At 37.8% G+C, this 24279-nt stretch overlaps 1 protein-coding gene across 7 annotated transcripts; it reads left to right on the forward strand.

The window, feature by feature from the left end:
* The first annotated feature begins 311 nt into the window (after positions 1 to 311).
* On the forward strand, positions 312 to 24094 carry pisd (phosphatidylserine decarboxylase). Of its 7 annotated transcripts, XM_055200461.2 has the most exons (9): positions 312 to 419; positions 853 to 902; positions 1414 to 1568; positions 11617 to 11782; positions 15636 to 15872; positions 16929 to 17067; positions 18536 to 18685; positions 19485 to 19645; positions 23130 to 24094. In XM_055200461.2, the coding sequence occupies exons 4-9, from the start codon at positions 11669 to 11671 to the stop codon at positions 23352 to 23354; spliced, it is 1026 nt and encodes a 341-aa protein (XP_055056436.1). In that variant the 5' UTR covers positions 312 to 419; positions 853 to 902; positions 1414 to 1568; positions 11617 to 11668; the 3' UTR covers positions 23355 to 24094. The 7 variants fall into 7 exon arrangements, with proteins under 7 accessions (XP_055056436.1, XP_055056431.2, XP_055056429.1 ...); XM_055200456.2 differs by lacking the exon at positions 11617 to 11782; XM_055200454.2 differs by lacking the exons at positions 312 to 419; positions 853 to 902; positions 1414 to 1568 and adding exons at positions 5878 to 6086; positions 6983 to 7433.
* The last annotated feature ends 185 nt before the right edge of the window (positions 24095 to 24279 follow it).

Raw genomic sequence — 24279 nt, forward strand, 5'->3', positions numbered from 1 at the left:
TATGTGATTTATATTTTTTTAAATGTAAAAAATAAATACTTAAAACCCTGTATGTTTTTATTGCAAAAGTCATTCTTTTGCATTAGTTTTTAAACAGTTACATAACCATACCATGGCTTTTGGACATATTACATGGTCAACGCTAAATAAAGTTTTCTGTTAAGTTATTAATAAACAAAAAAAATAGATATTTTTTATTAATTTATTTTTATTTATACGAAATGAAATGATTTATTTTTACGCTCTCTTTACTTGTGAATGTAAGCCCGCTCCGTTTCACCAGGTGGCGCCAGTGTGCCTTCGGGGGAAAAGAAAACCCGCAACAATGAAATGGGAGAAATTCAGCCGCATACAAACAGCATGGCAGCGCTCGTCCGTAGTGTGATTCTTCCCCAACTGACAGCGACGGCAAAAAGCAGGTACATTTCTAATGATATTTTGGACATATAAACAGCTCCAGTGTTAGACGTTACTATCCCATAATCCAGAAAATCTGACGAATCTGTCAAATGAGTTAAAATGATAGTTGAATGTTGAGTCAAGTCACAGCTAATCTCTTCCTATCACACACAAACCTCAGGGTCATCTGCTCCTTTAAGGGAACACGAAAGAGACATCGCCAGATTTTGGTTTGATTTGCATTGAATTTGTTTGTTGCAAAAAATAATATGCTTATTTTAGTGATAAAATATTCGTGCAAAGTCACAGTACAAAAACAGTTCACATTAATAAATAAATAGTCTTAAAAATGGTCCAGTTGTAAAATCAGTTAAATGAATGTATGTATGTAGTGCACATCTATGCCTGGTGTAATATTTTCAAATATTTGTGTAAAATTCTTATTTTATGCAGGTTTTTGCTACACGGTGTCAGATGGAGTCATCAAAGGTCATCTCCAGAAGGTCAGTGGAATTCAATACAATAAAATCTTGTCTTTGAAAAACTTTTTTGTTTTTTTTAAATACTGAGCCTTTTCCGATTTTTCACAAACCCACGCACTAAGTATATACCGTATGGGAATTTTATGTGTAGTTTCTTATGGAAGCCGTTAGATGTCACTGTGTTGTCATTTATGATCGACTGTTGTCTGCCAATGGTTTAAGTTTTGGCTGTTTGGCATGGCCCGGTCAGGATTAACCATGAAGTTCAGATGAGGTGAAACCACCTACTGGCGGATATGTAACTAGACCATCTGGACCATCTTTCGCAATTGGCGGCAATTCAAAAGTAGCCATGTATTCTTATGCAATACATTATTTGCAAGCAACTTATAAATAATATATTATTATAGTACACATAGTGTGTGATTTCTTATAAGGGGGTTTAATAAGGGGGGCATTTTATGTGGGAGTTCATATATATGAATATATTACTAATACATTTAATGACATACTGCTGTTTCCTTGTTACTAGGCTTTCCAGGTCTGCAAGCCCGCGTACGTCCTCTGTTCCTCCTCGTAGCTACAGGCGGGGGTTACTTGGGGTACGACCAGTATGGCCGATATAAAGATCGACAGCTGGAAAAGATCGGTGTTGAAGTGCCACCACGGCTAGCTAGTGAAGTTCAGGTGGGATCTGCTCTCATTCTGGGCTGAACCCCAGTTTCACTGGTCGTGTCTTTGCAAACCATTACACGGTTTCGTTTGTGTGAATAACGGTCATGAGACACTATTGCAAAACATTGCAGACGCTTTGTCTTTCATATTCACAACCTTTTGCCCCACATTCATTTAGTATGGGAAGCTGTGTGCTGTAAGCTTCAGTTTGGTAGGGACACTGATGGTATCACTGTGTTAAATGTCCTCAAAGTCTCTGGATAATGAGGTATTTTTGAGGAAACCATGCTTAAATATGTGTGTACATAATATATTATTTAAGAATGGGTATAAGAATGTTATTATGGACTCTCGAAGTTTCGTTTTTTTAGTGTAATTTATCTCACTTTCATTGTTTGTCTACATGTCAACGGCGTTTTGATTCTTAGAAATCACTTTATTACACATTTTCTTTTACGTTGGGGTTAACACTTTACATTAGTTAATGCATCAGCTTATCATGAAATTATACTTTTATAGCATTTTTAAGCTTTGTTAATTTTTAATATTTCAAAGTAAAAAAAATTAGAATAAAATACATTTATTTATTTTATTTAGTTTAGTTTAGTTTAGTTTAGTTTAGTTTAGTTTATTGTATATTGTATACTATGGATACAATTGAATTAAAAGGATAGTTCTGTCAAAAATAAAAATATTTTATTTTTGTTATCATTTGCTCACCCTCATGTTATTTAAATTCTGTATAAATTTCTTTGTTCTGCGTGCTGAACATAAAAAAATGTAGTTTGAGCCGTCTTTGTAACCACACGGTTTCAAAGTAGGAAAAATATTAGTTACAAAAATATTTTCCTTTGAGAATAATGACAGAATTTTTGGGCGAACAATCCCTGTATGTGAATTAAGTCGTATTAATTATTTTATAAATTAACATTAACTTTTGAATAAAGTGTTACTACTATAAAAATGTGCATACCCCTAAGTTTACCATGATTAATTTAGTCAGCATAAAATGAAGCTGTAAATATGGTCTCAGCCTGTTATTCAAATATTTTGTTATTGTAGTGTATTAAGATGCAGTGGTATTTAATTTACCAATGTTTACCGATGTGACAAAGTTAATATTGTGATGTGTCATTGGTCAAATACAGGGTATGCAAACATTCAAACCTGCATGTGTCAGCTTGACACCGTTTTAAGAATGTCAGTAAAGAAGCTTATATCAAGAATTTTGGGGCTAATCTTTATATTATTATTATTCCCTTTGTTGCATTTTTATTTTCAATATAAAACTCTACAGGCCGCATGCACCTGCTTTATGTTTGGCAATGCAGGAAGATATAATCACATTTGACTTTAATGTAAAAGATTCTGCTGTATATTGTCCGTTTGTAAAACATTTTGTTACTAGGTTTGTTAAAGTCCAATAACTAGTATTTTAGTACAATAACTGAGGTATAGGTGTTATGTAATGTACTGTACTTGTTACATGGCCTTTAATGCTGGCAAGCTCCCAATTGTTGTTTGAGTGTCTGAATCACCTGAGCGTGTGCTGAGGTTCTGCTGTGATGTCACCGGTGTCTGATTGGCCGGTTTTGTTCGAGTTTTCATGTTGTATAAATGTGCTTTGTACGCTTATCTTTCTCATACAAGAGATAAAGATCCTTATCTTTTACATAAAAGAGATGAAGACTTATCCTCCAACGTGGAGCTGCTGTCTGATGGTCACTCGGTATGACCCGTGAATGACCTGCCCCACCGGGCACTGATATTTACACATAAAACTGTTTTAATGCTGTTAAGTCAGGACCTCCCAAACTCGTAAGGTGAACTTTGTGACTTAAACAAGCCACACAGGACACTTCTGTCACAGTAACACAAAGCCACAATCCAAACAACCAGAGACCAACACGTGTCTCATTGATGAAGTTATACAAAGATGTCCTGACATTGACTGCACTAATTTTTAAAGGGATAGTTCAACCAAAAATGTAAATTCTGTCATTTACTCACTCTCATGTTGTATAAATGTCTTTGTGCTGATGAATATGAAGGAAGATATTTTGAAGAATCTTTGTGAACAAACTGTTCATGAGAGCCCCATTCACTTCCATAGTAGGATAAAAGAATACTATGGAAGTGAATGGGCCCCATCATAAACGGATTGTTTACAAAAATTTCTCAAAATATTTTTCTTTGTGTTCATCGGGGGGAGAGTGACAGAATAAAAAGAAGGATAAGGATCAATTATATTGGGCCAGCGTTCACTCGCTTGCATGAACTAAAGAAGGAGGAGGGTTTTCTGACCGATGCTGACTTGGCCCTCATGCTTTTGTACTAGTAAGCAATGTTATATTGCTTGCATATATAAGTCAGTTCTGGCGCCCGAACACTATTTTTTACGTTTTTTACTGGAGGCTACTTTGAGAGTTTAGAGAGAGACTTGTATCACGTGACATTGTAGCGCCGTGGTGGCGTCATGGACCTAGAACACGGGTGATCCGGGTTCGATTCCCCTTTAAGGCAATATTTCTTTTAATATAAACTCTAACCAAGCGACCAACGTCGCAACTGGCTTGAAAACGTTTGGCATTTGAAATAAAATAAAACCCATGAAATTATATTCATATGACAGGCTGGAAGGCACACTTTGTGACCTAAAGAGTTGTCTTTTTTTCCTTTGCGACAGTGCTGCGGCGCTAGTGGCCTCTAGGGGCATTAGACGTGAAAAATACATGTCTAGCACCCCCTAGTGGCCAAAAAGTTCCATGGTGTGCCTTTAAATAGGGAAAACATGGAAGTGTTTGATGGTTTCTAAATTGATCCTTGTTTGGATCCTAAGGAATGAATGGGGCTAGGCTAAATGCTAACACATTCACGACGCGCTGTACAAACATTAAGTGCACACATTGAATAAAGGTAGGTATGTATTAATTAGTCTGACTTGAGGTAAGAACATAGTAAAATATTGAAAACTGTGTTGTTTTCCTTTAAAAATCGTGTAATTTTAAGGGTGTATGGTTAAATGTTTTTTTTAACACACACACACACACACACATATATATATATATATGTGTGTGTGTGTGTGTGTGTGTGTGTGTGTGTGTGTGTGTGTGTGTGTGTGTGTATATATATATATATATATATATATATATATATATGTGACAACACTGATTTCTTTCAATAAAAAGTACAATTTTATGTTTTTGAAAAGCACGCATTTGATAAATGTCAATGAGGGCTCAGAGTAGATATTAACTCTGTGTTTTGAAAAAGCTTCTCAGGGCGAGACCTAAAAAAACCTCTTGATAAAATGCCAAGAGAACATTTTAATAAATTCTAGGTGAAAGGTGACTAAACCGAAGATGCTAAAATATAACAGAGTTAGATTTATTTTGAACTTTATTTAGTCACTTCATAATTCCCAAAATTACATTTGTGTTATTACTAAGGTTGCATGAGTTTATTATTCAAAAATGTAAAAATATAAACAAGTATTAACCCTATAATTTTAAACTGCATGTGCTGTAGGCTAGTTACGATAAATTAAACAATCTCAATTGTTTCAATTTGTGTTTAATCGCTTCGTCAGACATATCCTTTTTCAAAGAGACCGTGATGAAACAAATCGGAAAGCGTCTGAAGATAACAGCGCGTTATGTGTAGGTGTTCCCTTCTCCAGAATGTTCTCACACAATACCGCCTTTGTTATATTTACCGGCTGGAGATACCGAGATAAATAAAATCAATAGTCTTTACATCTTCTCTGTCACGAAACTACCTCGACGCCATTTTAATCGATGTTTTAATACGATTTTAATTTTTTTATACGGCATGTTCTTAAGCAATATTCACTTTCGTTTTATCTTGTTTAACTGATTCCAGATGCCGGTTTAATAAACACTTTCAAAATGACATCACCAAAAATGAATCATGATGTGTTTAGTCACACCAGACCAAACAAAATGAATCGATAACACTAATAATGTGTCGCAACAGAATAGCAATCGCAATACGAAAACAATTGTGAAGCGGTGGTGATGGGCGCATGCCAATAAGCGTACATCCCTATGTCCTATTTATTTAGAACCCTTAAAGTGAGAATTGTAAGGTGTATGGCAATTGTGTCTCTTAATGTGACCGATTAGAAGACTTTGCGGTAAGAGCCATGAAAATCACATACGTTTCTTTATTTCCGGAAAGAAAGACCCTTGGCGTGCCCTTCAAGTGCGCAAAACGCAGTCAACTCGCGTTTTCCTCAGCGATTGTCATTTATGTTTTCTTTCTGTGTGTGTATATATCCACACCCCTCTCACTTGGACTGTTAGCTTGTTATATGTCTGCTTAGGGAGTGGATTAGATCGCAGTCGTTAAATAGGAAGTGAAATGTTTTCCTCGCGTGTCTGGCTAATGTTTAATGGTGACGTCACGCAACACGCGCTGTTATAAAGCTTTTCATATGCGAGTAACTGTCAGTGAGGAGACTGTGAGCGCTGAGGAGAATCTCTTTCTATTGTGTGTCTGTTTATACGAGTGAGTATAAAGGTTTGACTTCAGTATATATGTTTCTTTATATAAATATTTCTTATATTTAAAGGGATACTTCACCGATTTAGCATTCAGCTTTGTATCTGTAGAAACCCGGCAGTATTACTGAATGAGCATGTTTCCCTCCATCATTTCCCCCTGAGAGGAGAGATATCTGCATTTTGGTTCTGCAAAAAAGTCCTCCGATGATGCAAAAATCGTCATATTACATCATCGGAGGACTTTTTTGCAGAACCAAAATGCAGATATCTCTCCTCTCAGGGGGAAATGAGGGAGGGAAACATGGTCATTCAGTAATACTGCCGGGTTTCTACAGATACAAAGCTGAATGCTAAATCGGTGAAGTATCCCTTTAAATATGGGGTTTGTTTTATAGTGAATATATTTAAATTTTATTCGTTTATCTTTCAGTAATAGATTGCTAATGCTAACGATGTTTTGGTCATTATGAATTGAATGGTAGATTTTTTTTTAAAGTAAGTTTTTTTTTATTTGTGTGAGTCAAAAGATGCTTGTAGAGTGGAAAAAAATACTTCCTGTTTTTTAGGAAGTCCTGTTGTGTGAAGTTCATGTGATTTCACTTTGCTTAGCAGTGGGTGGGCTTTATTGTAAACAGCAAGTTACTTTGTAGCATTTTCAGCAATTTGTAAATTAGCTGTTTTTGTTGTCTGCCATTAAAGTAAAAAAATAATAATTTTGGAAATTAGGAAACATTTATCAACATGGGATGTAGTTGCTTGAATTATTCTTCATTATTGAGACATGGGTGAAAGGGGGATGGGAGCAGAGATGGAATTCAGGATCTACTGAGCACATGCTGACAGGATTGTCTGTTTACAAACTCCTCCCTCACCCCCCTTTTCATATCGCCGCCTTCCCAGCAGCACCAGCACTTCAGTTCAGCAGCGGCTTAGAGGAAAAGGTGGACCTATCAGCCAGGCAGCCAATCGGAGTTCAGCAGCTCGCACGTGACGAGCAGGAGGGCTGGTCTTTGAGCTTTGCAGCAGAAAACCACCGGGCCGAGCGTGAGAGAAGGCTAAAGCTCGATACGCAGTAATCCCTCCACAGTCATTATGTGTCATCAAGGTCTAATGCAGCAGCAGGGGCCGTTGCGGAGCGCTACGGGGAAATGGTGAGATGCTGCAGGTCTTTGCACAGCTCTCCTTCTTGCTACAATCTCCACAGAGTCAGGGTTGATGCGCGGCGTTTCCGCCCGCTGGGCTCCTTGGCAGGAGCGAAAGGGGAGCCCGCAAACGGCGCCAACAACGCCTGCACGGGAGGCCCTGGAGCCCCAGGGGTCTCTACTCAGCTCAGCCACCGGAGCCGATTCAGGTACCGGCAGAGAGAGAGAGATTGTGATGTTGGACTTAGTTCAGGTTGAGATGACAGGTGAATTTTGCTTTGATGGAGTAATTTAAAGAATAGGTTGCATTTAGAACAATTGTGGATAGAGAAGACATTTGAGGGCTGAAAGTGCATGTAAGAGAGAGGAAGGGGATTACGGAGACCTAGAGTGAACTGGAGAGATTTGTTTCAAATGATTGAATTAATTTTTGCAACCCAGCAGAGAGGCACAATCAGTGTACAGGGATGGATGCAGACTACTGAGTTTGTGCAAAGGGATCTAGCTCGCCGGGCCCCCCATCACTGTCCCACAAAGCTTTGCGACCCCGTTTGCCCTAATTGTAATGTAACGTTACGTTTTTGCTTCGTCACAATCGCAAGTGAGCCAGTTCGGATGCGGTGATCTAAATCGCTTCATCCAAAACAGGCCACCCTCAGATGCTGTTTCTCTCGAGTAAGATGTTAAGGGAGGCTCATATTCAGCCAGTGATTGGCCAATGTGTGTCTGCAATGAAGAAACAAGGGGGGGCTGTATAGGAGAGAGAGGGAGAGATGAAAACAAAGATCGGATGATAATCTAAAGAAGTCTGAATCTAAAGACTTTGTCTTTCTACTTGATACACAGTATGTGTAGGACCCTGAATCGCAGTTGCGGTGGTCTATTCATGTGCGCTGGACAGCTTGGGGGAAGGGGAGGAATGCTTTAAATTGTATTGAATGATAACCTGACTACTAAAAGCTGTCGTGAAAACCAGTAGTCATTGTGTGAAGTCATTGAGATGCAAGAGAGCATTGCACGCTATTTTCCAGACGTTAAAATGAGGTGCGTTGTGAGTTTATACCGGATACTTTCAGAATTATCAGAGGAAAAGTAGCTAATCAATAAAAACAACATTTACATAGCAGAGCTGTCATAGACGGGTCATCCAGTTTGTAAGCTGGGTTATACAACCATTATAGCTGCTTATGTAAACTAAAAATATTATAGTATGATAACATTTCCTGAAAATACCCGTGCAATGCAATGCTATAGGGTTGTATTTCAGTGGATGTGAAGGGCATTGCTATGAGGATGCTAATGGGTTCTGAATTGTTTTTAGCATGTTTTCAGGGTTGTAGTCAGGGTATAGCTTTGCTAAGTTATTGCTTACTATAATTTTGGTCTCTAAATTTGCGCTCTTATAATGTAAAGTAATGACTACTAGGCTGATCTACAGGAGATGGGGCATTTTGTGTATATATAGTAAAAGTGGTGTTTCTGTAGCTCAATTGGTAGAGCATTGCATTAGCAATGCAAAAATTATGTGTTTGATCCCATTGATGTAAATGTATACTTTTATCTAGCAGAAGCCCACTCATGAGATCAGCGGATACGATGATGCACTTTTGTTTATGATTATGAGGATATTATGTTTCCCCAGCTACGATAGAGATCAAAACATTGCACGGTGCGCATGTACTAGCCTGTCATTGAGTTCATGCTGTCTTCATTTTTATACACTGTGTGCAGGTGCCCAATGCATTTGTATTAAAACATAAGAATACAGATTTTGAAAGGGGTAAAGCATTCCCTTCCCCTCTTTCTGAAATAGTCAGGTGAGTCAGCGAGTGTTTGTGTTAGATTGTCTATTGCTAAGTCCTCTTTGTGTACAGGTCAGTGCAAGTTTTCATCCAGATTAGGGTGGACGCAGTATTATATTCTATAGATAGACCTACATAGTTGCATCCGTGGATGGTTGGTGCCGTCTCATCACTTTCAGGGCCAAATATGACCCAGTTTACTGACACACTAATGCTAATCTCTCTTTAGCCAGAAGCACTTGCTCTTAGTGTCGTTCTCAATAAAAGGTGCACGGTCGGAAATGCAGTCAAACCAGGTGACATCGGTTTATTCAGGCAGTGTATCCAAAATAGAGGGGCAACCATTTTTGCATACCTTGTTCTGTTCGCCTACATGCAACATTTGTTATGATCCAAAATTCGAAATGTTATCGCCCCTCACAGGTACTAAAAATGAATAAAATGATGGTGGATATCCCTCATTGGTGCAGTAGTTCTGTTTAAACATCATGACCCACTTGATCAAAATGATTGTTACTGAACAGATTGCGTGCACGTTAGCATTGAATAAATAGTCTAGCCGTTCGGGTAACACATCATTTCTAGAGCAAGTTTATTTGGTAGGTGACGATAAATCCTAAATTAACCTCAAAGGTGTTAATCAGGTGAAAGTTCGCCTTGCATGGGGAAATGCACATAGATGAGCTGAACATCAGAGAGGATGTGGATCGTGTAGTTGAGATAACCTTAAGGTTAGGTTTACTGTGGAGACCTGCTGTTCCTCTCTTTTCCTATTTTAAACATATTCCACTGTTTAAAGTTCTTCTGCTTTTTATTCTCTCTATGGACTGCTGTGTTTGGTCTTTGGTATGAGTGAGTGGGTTGTGTGTATAATTTTGCATGTTTTATAAACTCTACATTTTGCTATCTTGACAGAGCAGCACTCTTCGTTCTTATAGGGTGAATCTCTCAAAAACATCCCCCAAAATATCTAGAGAAAAAGTTGCCTTAATAATCTTATTCAGTCTGTTTTGGGATTTTTTTGTATTGTCAGGGATTTTACCCTAATTCTCATTAGCTTAATGCATTTGGATGAGAATTTACAAAAATGAAACTCCCACCTCTTCCATTGGTTAGATACATGTGGTCCTGCCCCACACCATTGATTGAGCTGATGCTGGGATGTACAAATGCATTACAAAGCACCTTGAGTAACCAACCTACACCTGGCTTACATATAATAGTTCTGCTTATTAAACTGGCATACTAAAGCTGGATTTACACTGCAACTCTTGATGCCCAATTCCGATTTCTTCCATGTATCCGATTTTTTTTTTTTTTTTTGACAACCTGCGTACATCATCTTTTAAAAGCGACTCGTAACCGATATCAGCATTTAGACTAAACAATCGGCAAAACAATTCAATGCAGACATACTGACCCGGAACAGCTTAAACCACAGAGGATGTAAAATGTTGTGATATGCAATGGACACCGACACAAGGATTATATAAGATTATAGAGCTTTATTTCTGTAACAAGACATAAAACTTTAATATTACTCCACTAAGCGGAGCCGTCGTCCTCCATTGTGCTGCTAAGGAGAGTCATGTTAACGCAGATGGTGTCCACCTGAGTTGGCGCATTTGCTAGCATCGCATTTTTAATGATACCCGACACGTCTTGAGATGGGAACATCGGATCTGTCCGCTCACATTGTGGACGTGAATGCATGTATCAGATTCATATCTGGTTTATTTCCAGATATGAATAAGGCAGTCCTTCCAGAAAAACGTAGTTTTTTTTGCGATTGTTGCGGGCAAATATCCTTGATCTTACGGCACGTTTTCTTAAAAAATGCGAGGGAATATGCAGGATATTTATGGAATTTTATGCAATAAAATTGCGGGAACTTTCAAAAACGGCAGGAACTTGCAAAAACTGTTTGCAGCTTTTCAATGATGTTCACGTCACATAATCGCGTCACTTCATAACGTTCCCATGGCAACAGGGGACATGGCTGCGCTTGTGTGAGGTAAATGCAACATTTTTCAACTTTCTGCGAAGATGTATGTTATTTTTGCTACGAAAATGCGGGGATTATGAAATCATGCAAGCCCCGCAAATTTTGTGCAGGGAAATCTGCAGTTTATGCTGCGAAAGTGTGGCATATTTGAAAAAATGCGCCCCCCGCATAAATATAAAGACTTTGGCTGATTATGCGTTAAATCATGCGATTGTGCGATTATAGTCACGTTTTTCTGGAGGGACTGATAAGGCCTCTATGCGGAATATATGCGCTTTTATCTTGCTTAAACATTTGTAGGTCATATCAGATCTGTACCACATGAGGGAAAAAATCGGAATTGAGTCACTTCAAACATGCAATGTAAATGCAGCATAATTCACCTGCCTCAATTTTTTTCTAAGCAAAATATTATTCTTTTTCATTTTGGGTTGTGTTTTTGTGAGATTTATCCTTTAGCAAAGTATCTGGATATACGTCTTTTGTTTTCCACTTTTTCTTTTCACATCTTCTGTTTTAAACATTTTTATACGTGACTAGCTAGGTGTTTTGCGCACTTTTGTGCATAATGGTTGTGTTGTTCAGGTTGCAGTTCCCACAACTGGCCTTGCGGCGGCGTTTAGGTCAGCTGAGCTGCATGTCCCGGCCTACTGTCCGCCTTCGCTCATGGCCTCTGTCCTTCCTGTACTACATCCTGCCATTCGGAGCACTCAAACCTCTCGCCAAAGTGGGCTGGAGGCCCACAAGCAGAGTAAGTATGGGTGGAAATGTCAAATAGACCCCAAATACCTCTGAAGTTGTGTGCTATATCTCACTATCCAGAGACATTGATATCCATCAGTGTAAAGGCCCATTTTGCTTTTCAAATCATGACAGGCATTGGGTGTTAACAGGTGCGTAGGATGGTGCTTGGGTTTGATGATGTGACTGTGTCTGTGATGATGGGTACAATATTAAAATGTTTAGGTGTAATGCCCTAGATAACGGTAGTACATATTTAGGATCAGCTTTTTGTATACATAACTTTTTGGCTTGCTCCCCCCATCTCAAACTTAGAATTTGATTTAAACAAAACATATGATGCAATGCAGTGCTGCTGGTTAGTAGACTTGTTTTTGGTTTGATTACACAGAATTTATGATAAATTGATAAATTGGAACCACTTTGAGAACCATTACCATAACCCCAAGAAGTTGATCTACAAATCTGATCTGAGGTCAGCAAAAAGGGCTTTCAGCAGATGGCTACTTGCATATGAACCCGCTGAGCTCTGTGCTCCATTTGGACTGATGTGAAAGAGTCATTGTCCCTGATAGCTGTGCTGAACTGAGAAATACTTTGTGTCCAGGCCCAGTTGAAGGCAGAGTGCCACGGTGGGACTGACACCACTATTGTATAGCTCTCACCAGTCAGAAATTCACCAGTCACCCCATGTTAATGCTTAAACAGATACCGTATATCCAGTGGAAGTCAGGAAGTTGAAGCAGAAAATATACAAATTGCTTGTTAATGTAAATGTTGTTTATGTATAATTCTAATTAATGACTAAAAGTCTTGTGGCAGGATTGCGCGACCACTCCCCTTATTCTGCCTTCAGATAAACCTTCTGATGTTCGCATAAGGGTTACGGGTATGTCTGAACTGCACAGGTGACAGATCAACTAAGCAATATAATACGCACGTGAGAGGGCTGTGTCGCCGTGTATCAAACAACTCAGAAAACACAGACTTAAAGGACAGGGTTCCCACGGGTCCTTGAAATGCTTGAAAATTTGTGAATCTGGGGGAAAAAATTCAAGGCCCTTGGAAGTTTTTGAAAATATACATGGATACAGCAGCTAATTGAAAGTGCTTGAATATATTTTATGCAAGAAGTTTTTTGGAAAAAGTAGTGTAGGATAATATCATAAAATTTTAGACTTTTTAAGCACACGTGCTAAACTGTTCACTTAAAATGCTTATATCTTCTGTATGTGAATGTTGATTCATACCAAAATGCTTTTTGGCATAGTCGGGTTTGACAAATGAAAACGTCTCCAGGTTACGTATGTAACTCTTGCTCCCTGAGAAGGGAACGAGACGCTGCGTCTCCCTTGCCATACTTCCTGTGTCCGTGTAACGCCGTCTTTGGCAAAATTTCAGATAGCGATATACTTCCTGGCTCCCGCGTCACCCTGTCTTTGTCGTTAAGCCTCACCATTGGTTGAATTTGATATACACATTCAGACGCACTTACCCCTGGAGGCGTCCCTAAAGTGTCACCGCAGTTCCTTTGAAAGGGAACTGTAACAATGTATCTTAAAAGGCAACATGATGTAACCTTGCTCTTACTTTAAATATGTCCCCACATTTAGTCCTTGAATTTGAGGGTATTGGACCTGGAAAGTCATTGAAAGGTCCTTGAATTTGAAGTTAACTAAGGTGTGGGAACAATATTTTACTATGTTCTTACCTCAACTTAGACGAATTAATACATCCCTATCTTTTTTCAATGCGTGCACTTAATCTTTGTACAGCACGTCGTGAATGTGTTAGCATTTAGCCTAGCCCCATTCATTCCTTGGAATCCAAACAGGGATGAATTTAGAAATTATGATGTTACTGCACGTTGAGGTCGATGTGCTGCAAACTAAAAAATAAGACTGTCTCCAATTTTCTGAAGAAAATACTCGCAATGGTCATTCCAAAATATCAATGCGTTGCGTCCACTGATCTATATAATTGACTGGATGGCGCATTGAACGCTTAACGTAACAGCGTGAGGTGAAGCCAGCGCAGAGTTCGAGCCGCCATCTTGGTATACCCAACCGGCAGAGGGCGTCATTGACTTCCATTCAAAATCATGTTTTAAATTCACCCGCTTTACAGCGTATCAGTCACGCAAGATTATTTTTAGGATATGTGACATAAATGAACTGTTAATTCTGGTGTTATTTGCAGTGTTTATGTTTTAATCGGGCAGGAAAATGGATTTATAAAAAAAAAACGTTAAGGTGAGTGTGTCTGCTGCATTCTGTTAATGACACGGGTATAAATAAAGTTTTTTTGACATTCAGCTACACGGTCAGCGCTATTTCTCTAAATAAGTTTAGGTAACTTGTAAGTTTAGATAACATAAAACCAGCAAATTATTGCATGAACATACGGTACAAAGCATGATTAATTGTTTAGATTTCAGAATGAGCACGTTTGTCATTAATACTAAATATGCTGCGGTCTGTCTGCTGATCTGATACTGTAATGAAGATGAATGTATAATAACTGATTAAAAACTAAAATGTACAACTTTCAGTAAATAACTATGTACATGCTTAGGCCGTTTATGTTGTAATAATGTAGAGGGTAACTTCAGATATAAAAACGAAGACTAGTAAAGTGATGTTTTATCATTAAAATCTGATCGCGTCCATTGATTTAATAGAATGTTTGGGTATACCAACATGGCGGCGCGGTGGCTTCACAGTTGTGACGTCATGCGCAATCCAGTCATTTATATAGATCAGTGGTTGCGTCATGTGAACCATGTGCATCATGTGTCTTGTCAAAATAAGTGTCTGCTGCACACGCGTCAAAAGGGTTTATGATAAAAGAGACGTTCACAAAACAACCGTCACTTTTCATAAACACCTTATACCTTAAATGCACTATAACTAATTTTTCTTCTGCCAAAGTTATGTGTGTGATGTAAATGCCTACACTTCCTGCTGTTAAACCATTTGCAACCCACCACCCTGTAAGAGTTTCCACATTTAGCATCCTGTCTATCAGCTGAGAGATTGAAGCTGACTACTGTAATCCACTTACAACGAACACTCAGGCTAGATCCTGTCCTGTATCCCAGCCATAGGATCACTCCATGCCCACATCAATAATGATCAGCAGGCTAAACTGATCTAAACACTCCTGCGGATGAAACGGTAGACGGTACAGCTCGCTGCTGCATGTGTGGGACTCATAGCAACACTGTTGCTATTGTTACTTTTGCAGGGTTTTACCTGACCACTAGAATTAACACCTCTTTAAAAATAAATGTTTTTGTCCTTTCTTTAAAAATTACTTTTTTATGGGCACATCATGTACCATGTTATATATGCCTAATATTTTATTGATGCATTTTAAAAGTGATGGTTCATTGTATACATCTATTTATACTACAGGGCTGTTAAATGCTTTATTCTGATTGGTTGAGAAATGTTCCACGTGTATGCATTATTTTTTGATAAATGCAAATTTCACCAAAGCAATGTCTTGGCCATGTCTGTGGTCAGTGTGGGATAAGCAAAATAATTGACTCCAGTCCTTTGAATTATTTAAAAATAATGCACACTCCGCTTCGCATTGTGCTGCATTGCCAGCGTTGGGTGTGCATGATTTTTGAAAAAGTCAACGACCCGTCCTCAATTATTCTTTGCAAACTTTATTGCACTTGTCCAAGCCCTCCCACACTTTGTGTTCTTACAGAATACATTTACCTATCTACATTAATGCTTTAAGATACATTAGGTACCATCAAAGTGGACCAAAGTTTTTAGTAGGATTGCTGTAAATGTATTCCTGACCACAATTGTTTCATGGCTGTTTCTTTACTTTTTATTTGGGTGCAGGTTACGATCTACAAATCCATTCCCACGAGATTGCTCTCCAGAGCCTGGGGTCGTTTAAATCAGGTGGACCTGCCCACGTGGTTACGAAAACCTATTTACAATTTGTATATATGGACATTTGGGGTCAACATGAAAGAAGCGGCTGTGGAAGATCTACAGCACTACAGAAACCTGGGAGAGTTTTTTAGGCGCAAACTCAAACCTCAGGTCCGACCAGTATGCGACTCGCACTGCGTGGTGAGTCCGGGTCAAAAGCCCATTCTTAAAATCAGATATCCATGTTGTTCAATGACTGAGCAAACTAGATTTACATTTTATATTACAGTCCTCTTGTGTGTAATTATACATTTGAGTAAGTGAGTATAATCAGTTTGACAACATGTACTTACTGTAGGGTTTGGGTTTGGTTTAGGGTTAGTTGCATGTAATTATGTGTAATTATCGGCCGATAGTTTAAAAACAGAGGACAGTCATGGCTGATATATCATGTCAATCAAAAGTGAACAGGAAAATGCAATGAATTTCAGCTCAGTGTATAGAAAATGTAAAGTAACATCTCTAGTTTAATGTTTAGTATGGTCATTATATGAATGAATAACATTTAGAAAATGTAATCTTCAGAATTTAGTTAATGCAAGTTAATATAACCATCAACAGATATCCGTCAGAATAACCAGCTATATTGGTATTGGTGGGAAAATGTAATATCGGTGCATTTCTGGCGTTAACCCATTGTTGGGTGAAATACAGAGGTGGACAGTAGCCTACTTAAGTATGTGTTACATTTTCCAAGCATCTGTAATTTATCAGTACAGTGTTTGTCTTTGGGAAAACATTTACTTCACTACATTCCAGAGCATAGAATCATACTGTTTATTCTTTTATATTGAATATTAAATTTAATTTAATACCCAATTACAAGAAAATTGTATGCTTTTGTACTTTTACTCAAGTAAAAGTAATTTTTTTCTTAAGTAAAATTATGTGTAATGTATTTAAATATAAAATTTTAAACAAAAACTTTTTTTATTTATGAAATTTAATGGAGTAAAAAGTATGATATTATCCTTTGAAAATGTACAAAGAAAAACCCCATAAAATACAAATACTTGAAAAATGTACTCAAGTAGAAAGTAAAAATACTTCACTACTGTCCACATCTGCTCTTATTACTAAAATATGTGCATATGTGTAACCCAAACTAGTTTTAAATTCACTAATCATATTTGAATGTGGGAAACCCAGATTTCAAGTTGTTTGCATTCTCATAAAGTCTCATTTGTCACTTCATAGATCAGCCCAGCTGATGGCAAGATTCTTCATTTTGGTCACGTAAAGAACTGTGAGGTGGAACAGGTAAAGGGTGTGACATACTCCCTCGAGACGTTCCTCGGGCCCCGCACCTGTACTGAAAGTCTCCTGAATAACAGAAATGAGTACTTTATTAAAAAACAGTAGCCTTGCCTTTGCCTTCCTGAAAAGTGAATTGCTTGCTCATTGATAATGTAATCTTGCGTGAAAATTTTATCATGTATGAATTCTGGTTCTGTTGTTGATCTGTTACTGCTGTTTGCGCGTTTAAATAAAATAAAATGTTTTTTATTGTTTTTACAGACAACCATCAATTGTATTTTACTCAATGACAATTTAATATTAAAGGAACAGTATGTAAGAAATGTATATAAATGAATCATAAAATGGTCCTGATATGTCACTAGACATTAAGAAATCATGTCCATTTCAAATACTTATATCACTGACAACAGTGGTCCAGCCAGGATATTGTCATTTAAAAAGTGGAGTTGCAGCCCTCAACTGATGTTTATGTTGTCATGTTGTGTATTGGCCACCAGTTGTGTGATTGCAGTACCAGTTTTAGCCACATGTTTTGTGATTGCAATACCAGTTTTGGCCACATTCCTACATACTGTTTCTTTAAAATCGTATCGGTTAACGGTTAATGTTCAGTTAACATTAGCTGCGGTTGTCGGTTGGGAAAATGAACTGAAATGAACATCTATAATTCTTACCCAAGATAAATGATGGATATCTATGAATGGTGTTAAAGCCTCTAATTCTGAAATTTGATTGGTTAATAGTAATGTTTCATCAACACTATCCAGCATATCGATCCAGCGATATGCCTTATGTAAAGGGGCACTAAATTTTTTTGAAAATATGCTCATTTTCCAGCTCCCCTAGAGTTAAACATTTGATTTTTACAGTTTTGTAATCCATTCAGCTAATCTCTGGGTCTGGCGGTATCACTTTTAGCATAGCTTAGCATAATCCATTGAATCTGATTAGACCATTAGCATCGCGCAAAAAAATTACCAAGTTTCGATATTTTTTTCTATTTAAAACTTGACTCTTCTGTAGTTACATTGTGTATGAAAACCGATGGAAAATTAAAAGCTGCGATTTTCTAGGCAGATATGGCTAAGAACTATACTCTCATTCTGGCGTAAAAATCAAGGACTTTGCTGGTGTACCATGGCTGCAGGAGGCGCAATGATATTGCGCAGCAGCCAAAAGTAGTCCCCTGCTATTGAAAGGGAGTATTTTCGAGTAGTGCGTAATATCACTACGCCTGCTGCAGCCATGTGACACCAGCAAAGTTCTTGATTATTACGCTAGAATGAGAGTATAGTTCCATAAGCATATGTTCAAAATAAGTGGAGTGTCCCTTTAAGCTCTCCATTATCTTTCTCTGTATATTGCTTTCTCTAACAAACATCCAAATCCATAGCATCTCATCGTATTTTCATTCAAGCAGAAATTTTTGCCATTGGTTGACCCAACAGACAGTCCCACCCCAAACCCATGCCAGTCTCATGTTCATTCCTTCCAGAGAATCGGTATTCGTGTAATTTACATTATATTTCCTGTGTCCTGTTAAGATGAGGAAGACCCTGGGACGTTCCAGGAATCCCTGGTCACTAAGGAAGGGAATGAGTTGTTTCACTGCGTAGTATATCTGGCTCCAGGAGACTACCACTGCTTCCATTCACCTACAGACTGGAGAGTGGCACACAGACGACACTTCCCAGGTCAGTGTCTCTCGCTCTCTCTCTCTCTTCTCTCTCTCTCGCTTAGTGTTGTAGTTCTCGAGACCGGTCTCAAGACCACTTTTTAAAGGTCTTGGTCTCGTCTTGGAATCGACTGCATTTTTACTCTGTCTCGGTCTCAGACAAAGAGGACTCTGAATTTTATTTCAAGACCGGTCAAGACCACAACTGATGGCTCTTCACAAATTTATTTTTTATCTTTATTTTTATGCAGTTTATTCAGGTTTGGCATATGATGTTGGCATTGTTTAAGCATTGTTTAAGTTGCTCCCAATGACAATTTTTCTAATTTTATTACTAAAAACAGCTGCATTGTGTTAAGTGGATGGCAAGCCATGGAAAGACAGTTCAGAATAAATAGTTAAGTTGATTTAAGCTCTTTGATCACTTTTATTTGCTTATAGACAAAGATAAATTCCCACAAATCTGCAATGCCTTTTATTTTATTAACTTCTCTGATGGCATACACTCACGCATGCACACAGACACACACACACACAGACAAGAAGTGCCTAATCATATGCATATTCCACATTTTATCATAAGTGTTTAAATGCAGTGACTTGCACTGGTCTTGGTCTTGACTTGGTCTCAGCCTGTCTTGGTCTTGACTTGGTCTCGACCCTTTAAAGTCTTGGTCTTGTCTCGGTCTCGGCCTGTCTTGGTCATGACTTGGTCTCGGTTTAGGTGGTCTTGACTACAACACGACTCTCGCTCTACTTGGCTGCTACTATTACATTATTTTATATAACTTTCTATTATGTATGTGTTTATGTTGCAGGTTCTCTGATGTCAGTGAACCCAGGGGTTGCTCGCTGGATTAAGGAACTTTTTTGCCACAATGAGCGTGTGGTCTTGAGCGGGGAGTGGACACATGGCTTCTTTTCACTCACAGCTGTAGGGGCAACGAATGTGGGATCTATACGCATATACTTTGACAAGGTTAGTATGCTCAGACATCTGCTCGAAGGCATTATTGTTCTTATTTATGCCGCTTTTCCATTTGATAGTACAGCCCGGTACGGTTCAGTACAGGGTTTTCCACTGTGTTCAGCAGTGGTTCTCAAACTGGGGGCCTGGGGGGGGGGCAGTTTTATGACATTTTATAAAATACATTAAAGGAACACTTAGATTTTTTGAAAATTGGCTCATTTTTCAGCACTTGATGATCCAATGGAGAAAAGCATAACGAGCCAAAGTAATGCGAGCTGAGCCCAGCCGTGTGGTACCTTCCCAGGTTGTACTATCCAATGGAAAAGCGCCGTTACTTTAGCTTCTACAGCATGATTAGTGTTTAAGGGCTGTTTCATATATCATGCATCTGTAGGGTTGCAATTTTTTACTATTTACACTATACATAAGCAGCACAATGCTGGACTGCAGAAACCTCACAGGTTTTGGCTGCGCTTCACACTGTACTCAGCAGAAAACATGGTGAAATACATTAGTGGTGAAATGTGCGAGTCTTTATCAGCACAATCTTTTGCAATATAGGTTTTTATGAAATATGATATTGAGTGAACTTCCCCATTGTTTTAAAACTTGACTTTCGGGCTTATGGCAAGTTCTGCTTGCAGTGACAAACCACATGAACAATCCTGATAAGTCAATCCTAATGGTTGTAGCCTGTGGTTTTAATAAAAATTATGCAAACTAGCTAATGTTTGGATCTAAACGTACCTCTTTATCTAAAGAGATTTCATAAGTCACTTTGTGATAGTCTTAAAGTCTTATAATAGTTTTGTATGTATAAGCATTGTTATTGGTTACCCCAGAGCTTAGGCCATATATCAAAGTTTATAGGTTTGGGGTTGACATTACCGAATATTGCAATAAAAAACAACAGTAATACAGTTGGCCCAACAATTACTGCAGAAACTGTTTAAGCCACAGCATCACTATCACTGTTGTGTTATTTTCTTTTTGAAAATACACCGTGAAGCCATTTGTGAAATATAGAGCTACACCACAAAAATGGGTTTGGCCTCATTCCTACTGGGAGATGGGAAGCTCTCTGTTAACAGAGAGCAAGACAGGATCAGGATTGTGTAACAATTTGGGTTAATGGGTGATATGACTACGCATGTGGATTAAGTGGATTGGTGGTGGTAATCTGTGTGTAGTATAGTAACATAATGAAAGCTGTGTCCAGACATAAACACAATCATTCTACATAATGTAAAGAACATGCTGTGAAAATATAACCTTGATATCTTTGAAATTGACTGAGTAAGACTGCCAAAGATTGAAATTAATGGGAAATCATCATCTTTGATGCTCCAAATTGCATATTTAGGTTTAGACTTTAACCTGGATTTCACAGACAGGGTCAAAAATGTGGAAAGCTGGAAATATCTCAAACTTCTTGCCTAGATTGATTGTTTCAATAACATATTTCAAATTGGAAGTAAAATTATATCCAGTATCAAACGGAAGTTCATCAGCTCAAATCCTGTTGTTTTTTTTACAGCCAAGTTGACCTTTTAAAAATTTGATTAGGTCTTGTATGGTGGAAATACAGCAGCGTTGTTGATGTGTTAATATTTAATTTATTCGTTATTCGTATCTGAATGGCCCATCTCTTCTGTGATATCTCTGGTAGGATTTTAGTACCGCATTAACAGTGTAACCTGTAGCGGGGTGTGCCCTCATCTAGCCCTCATCTTATCTCATTATACAGCCTATTGTCCATTATACAGCATTATCCATCTTATCTCATTATACAGCTCTGTGTTTACTTTTTTTTTATAAGAACCAATGATTTTGATAAGGATGTATAAATAAACATCATAAATTTAGGTGTAGTGCATAGGGTTGCAAAATTCTGGCAATTTTCAAGGCTGGAAACGTTCAATGGGAATTATAGGAGAATATATTAATGACTCACCCTCATGTCGTTCCAAACTCGTAAAACCTCCATTCATCTTCAGAACACGGTTTAAGATGTTTTATATTTAGTCCGAGAGCTTGTTGACCCTCTATTGAAAATCTATGTACGTGTCCATGTCCGGAAAGGTAATAAAAACATCATCAAAGAAGTTCATGTGACATCAGTGGGTCAGTTAGAATGTGTTGAAGCATCGAAAATACATTTGGGTCCAAAAATAATAAAAATTACGACTTTATTCAGCATTGTCTTCTCTTCCGTGTCTGTTGTGAAAGCGCATGCGTGAGACTAAAGTCACTTGACTGCAGTGAAGCGAATTACGTGTTATCCTCAGACATATTTGCGAAGTTTTTTCTTTTTCAAACTTACAGCGTGTGTCTAACTCAGACTGTAAACGAAACCTGGGCACACAAAAAAAACAGCTGAGGCGCACCAGATAACACGCCAGCCGCGTCATACGTCACCCGCGTCACTGTAGTCACGTGACTTTAGTCTCGCGCATGCGCTTCACAACAGACGCAGAAGAGAAGACAAGCTGAATAAAGTCGTAATTTTTGTTATATTTGAACCAAAATTTATTTTGGATGCTTCAACACATTCTAACTGACCCACTGATGTCACATGGACTACTTTGATGATGTTTTTATTACCTTTCTGGACCACACAAAAGTTTGGACAAATTACTATCTTAAAGTCTCTTATGCTCATTTATTTGATCAAATAAATCCAGACTTAATCAGCTTAAGTATCAGGATTCTTAAAAAAAAAAAAATTATCCTGCATGCATGCCTGTTATGACCAAACCGAATGTTTATTTATGTTTGTATATGATATATAAATTTTCCTAAATTTCCAAATAATTTCCCTAAATTCCTGTAAATTCACGTTAAGTTTTCAGTTTGGAATATTTACAATCTGGAGTAGGGATGCATAACGATTGGTCGCGATTGATCTATAGCAGAATAAAAGTTTTTGTTTACATCATGTGTGTGTGTGTGAACTGTGTATAACAACTTTGTATGGATAAACGCACACACGTGCATGTATATATTTAAGAAATGTTTACATGTGTATATACATTTTTATTTTTTAATAAATAATTAATATTGTGTATAAGTATTAATATATAATATATTATAAATATATGAATATATAAATATATTTTTTTTCTTAAAATTGTACATGCCTGTGTGCATATTTATATATACATAATTATTATACACAGTTTACACACACATGATGTAAACAAAAACTTTTATTCTGCTATAGATTAATCGCGATTAATCGTTATGCATCCCTACTCCAGATTAATTTCCCATGGAAAATTAGGGAAATTTACGCCCCTTTGCAACCCTAGTAGTGCATCAGTGTTAAATATTTTTGTACTTCATCTTGCAGAGCGCATTGGACTGTAATGCAATGGGTTCGAGTCTTAGGAATTACACACAAACACTAATAAAAAATGTATAGATTGAATGCACTGCAAGTTGCGTTGGATAAAAACGTTTAGATTTTAACAAGATTATTTTTCCCATTTAGGAATTACGTACGAACAGCCCTCGCTACAGCAAAGGGACTTTCAATGACTTAAGCTACGTAACAAACAACAACCAAGAAGGCATTTCCATGAGGAAAGGCGAGCACCTGGGCGAATTCAACCTGGGGTCTACTATCGTGCTGCTGTTTGAAGCTCCACGAAATTTCACCTTTAATTTGCAAGCGGGCCAAAAGATCCGTTTCGGAGAACCCCTCGGGACAATGTGAAATTGAGAAGAGGGGTAACAGATTGATGGACACACTAGACGTGTGCAGATGCTTTCAGGGTCTCGGAAACTAATACACTCACGTTTTTGTGCTCTGTTTAAACTGAGATACATGTGCGTTCATATGTACTCGCTCAAACCACCACTGATGCATTGTTGCCATTGGGGTCATTTATATGCTTGTTTTTGTCGTTTTCTTGTATAATACTTTGTAAGGCAAAGCTTAGATCGTGAAGATGTAATGTGTTTGCCTTGAAACACCATCCAGCTTTTTGTTTTGAGCTAAATTATTTTTTTATTGAGTTTAAGGAAACTTTTTTGTTTCTTTTTTGTCTATATTGCCTTTGGCTGGAGTCATTTTTGCACAGCTGACTCTGCAAGCATTGAGACATGTAAAAAAAGGAGAATGTACAAGAGACTATGAGTCTTTGGTTTATCAAACCTCTTTAATTCAGTTCTTTCCATCCAACTTTTTCTCATAACAAAGGTGCAAACAATTTTGACAAAATCATTGCCACCTGATAACAATTTTTACTGCCATTGTTCTCTAATGTAAAAATTTGCCTTTGCTCGTTGGTTTTAGAGAGATTAGTTGGGAGATTAACGGTGAGGATTATTATGGTGGTCCAGAAAGCTCTACTGTTTTTATCTGAATTTGATTAGTGCCAAAAACCCAAGATATATTTTTACTAACATGTTTTCGCCCTTTTGATATAAATGAGAATTGTCTTTGGGCTTATACTTTTGGTCTTGGAGTCTTTTTCTTGATCATTTTTGTTTAAACGAGCATCCGAAAAGTTCAACAGATTAATTCCACACCAGGATGAAGACACTTCTTGATCTCCTTCGATCTGGACCACGCTTGTGGTACTACCAGAGGTTTGGGCCACTGTACTAATGTTTGCCTCAAAACACTGTTGTGTACC

This window comes from Misgurnus anguillicaudatus, chromosome 22 (assembly GCF_027580225.2).
Source record: "Misgurnus anguillicaudatus chromosome 22, ASM2758022v2, whole genome shotgun sequence".
Classification (NCBI taxonomy): Eukaryota; Metazoa; Chordata; class Actinopteri; order Cypriniformes; family Cobitidae; genus Misgurnus; species Misgurnus anguillicaudatus.

What these genes read in the sequence shown, in the direction of transcription:
- pisd (XM_055200454.2), top strand. Translation starts at nt 7,231, where the DNA reads ATGGTGAGATGCTGCAGGTCTTTGCACAGCTCTCCTTCTTGCTACAAT. An exon ending in AGCCACCGGAGCCGATTCAG is followed by an intron (nt 7,434 to 11,616) that starts GTACCGGCAGAG and finishes TGTGTTGTTCAG; the next exon opens with GTTGCAGTTCCCACAACTGG. An exon ending in AAGTCTCCTGAATAACAGAA is followed by an intron (nt 17,068 to 18,535) that starts ATGAGTACTTTA and finishes TGTCCTGTTAAG; the next exon opens with ATGAGGAAGACCCTGGGACG.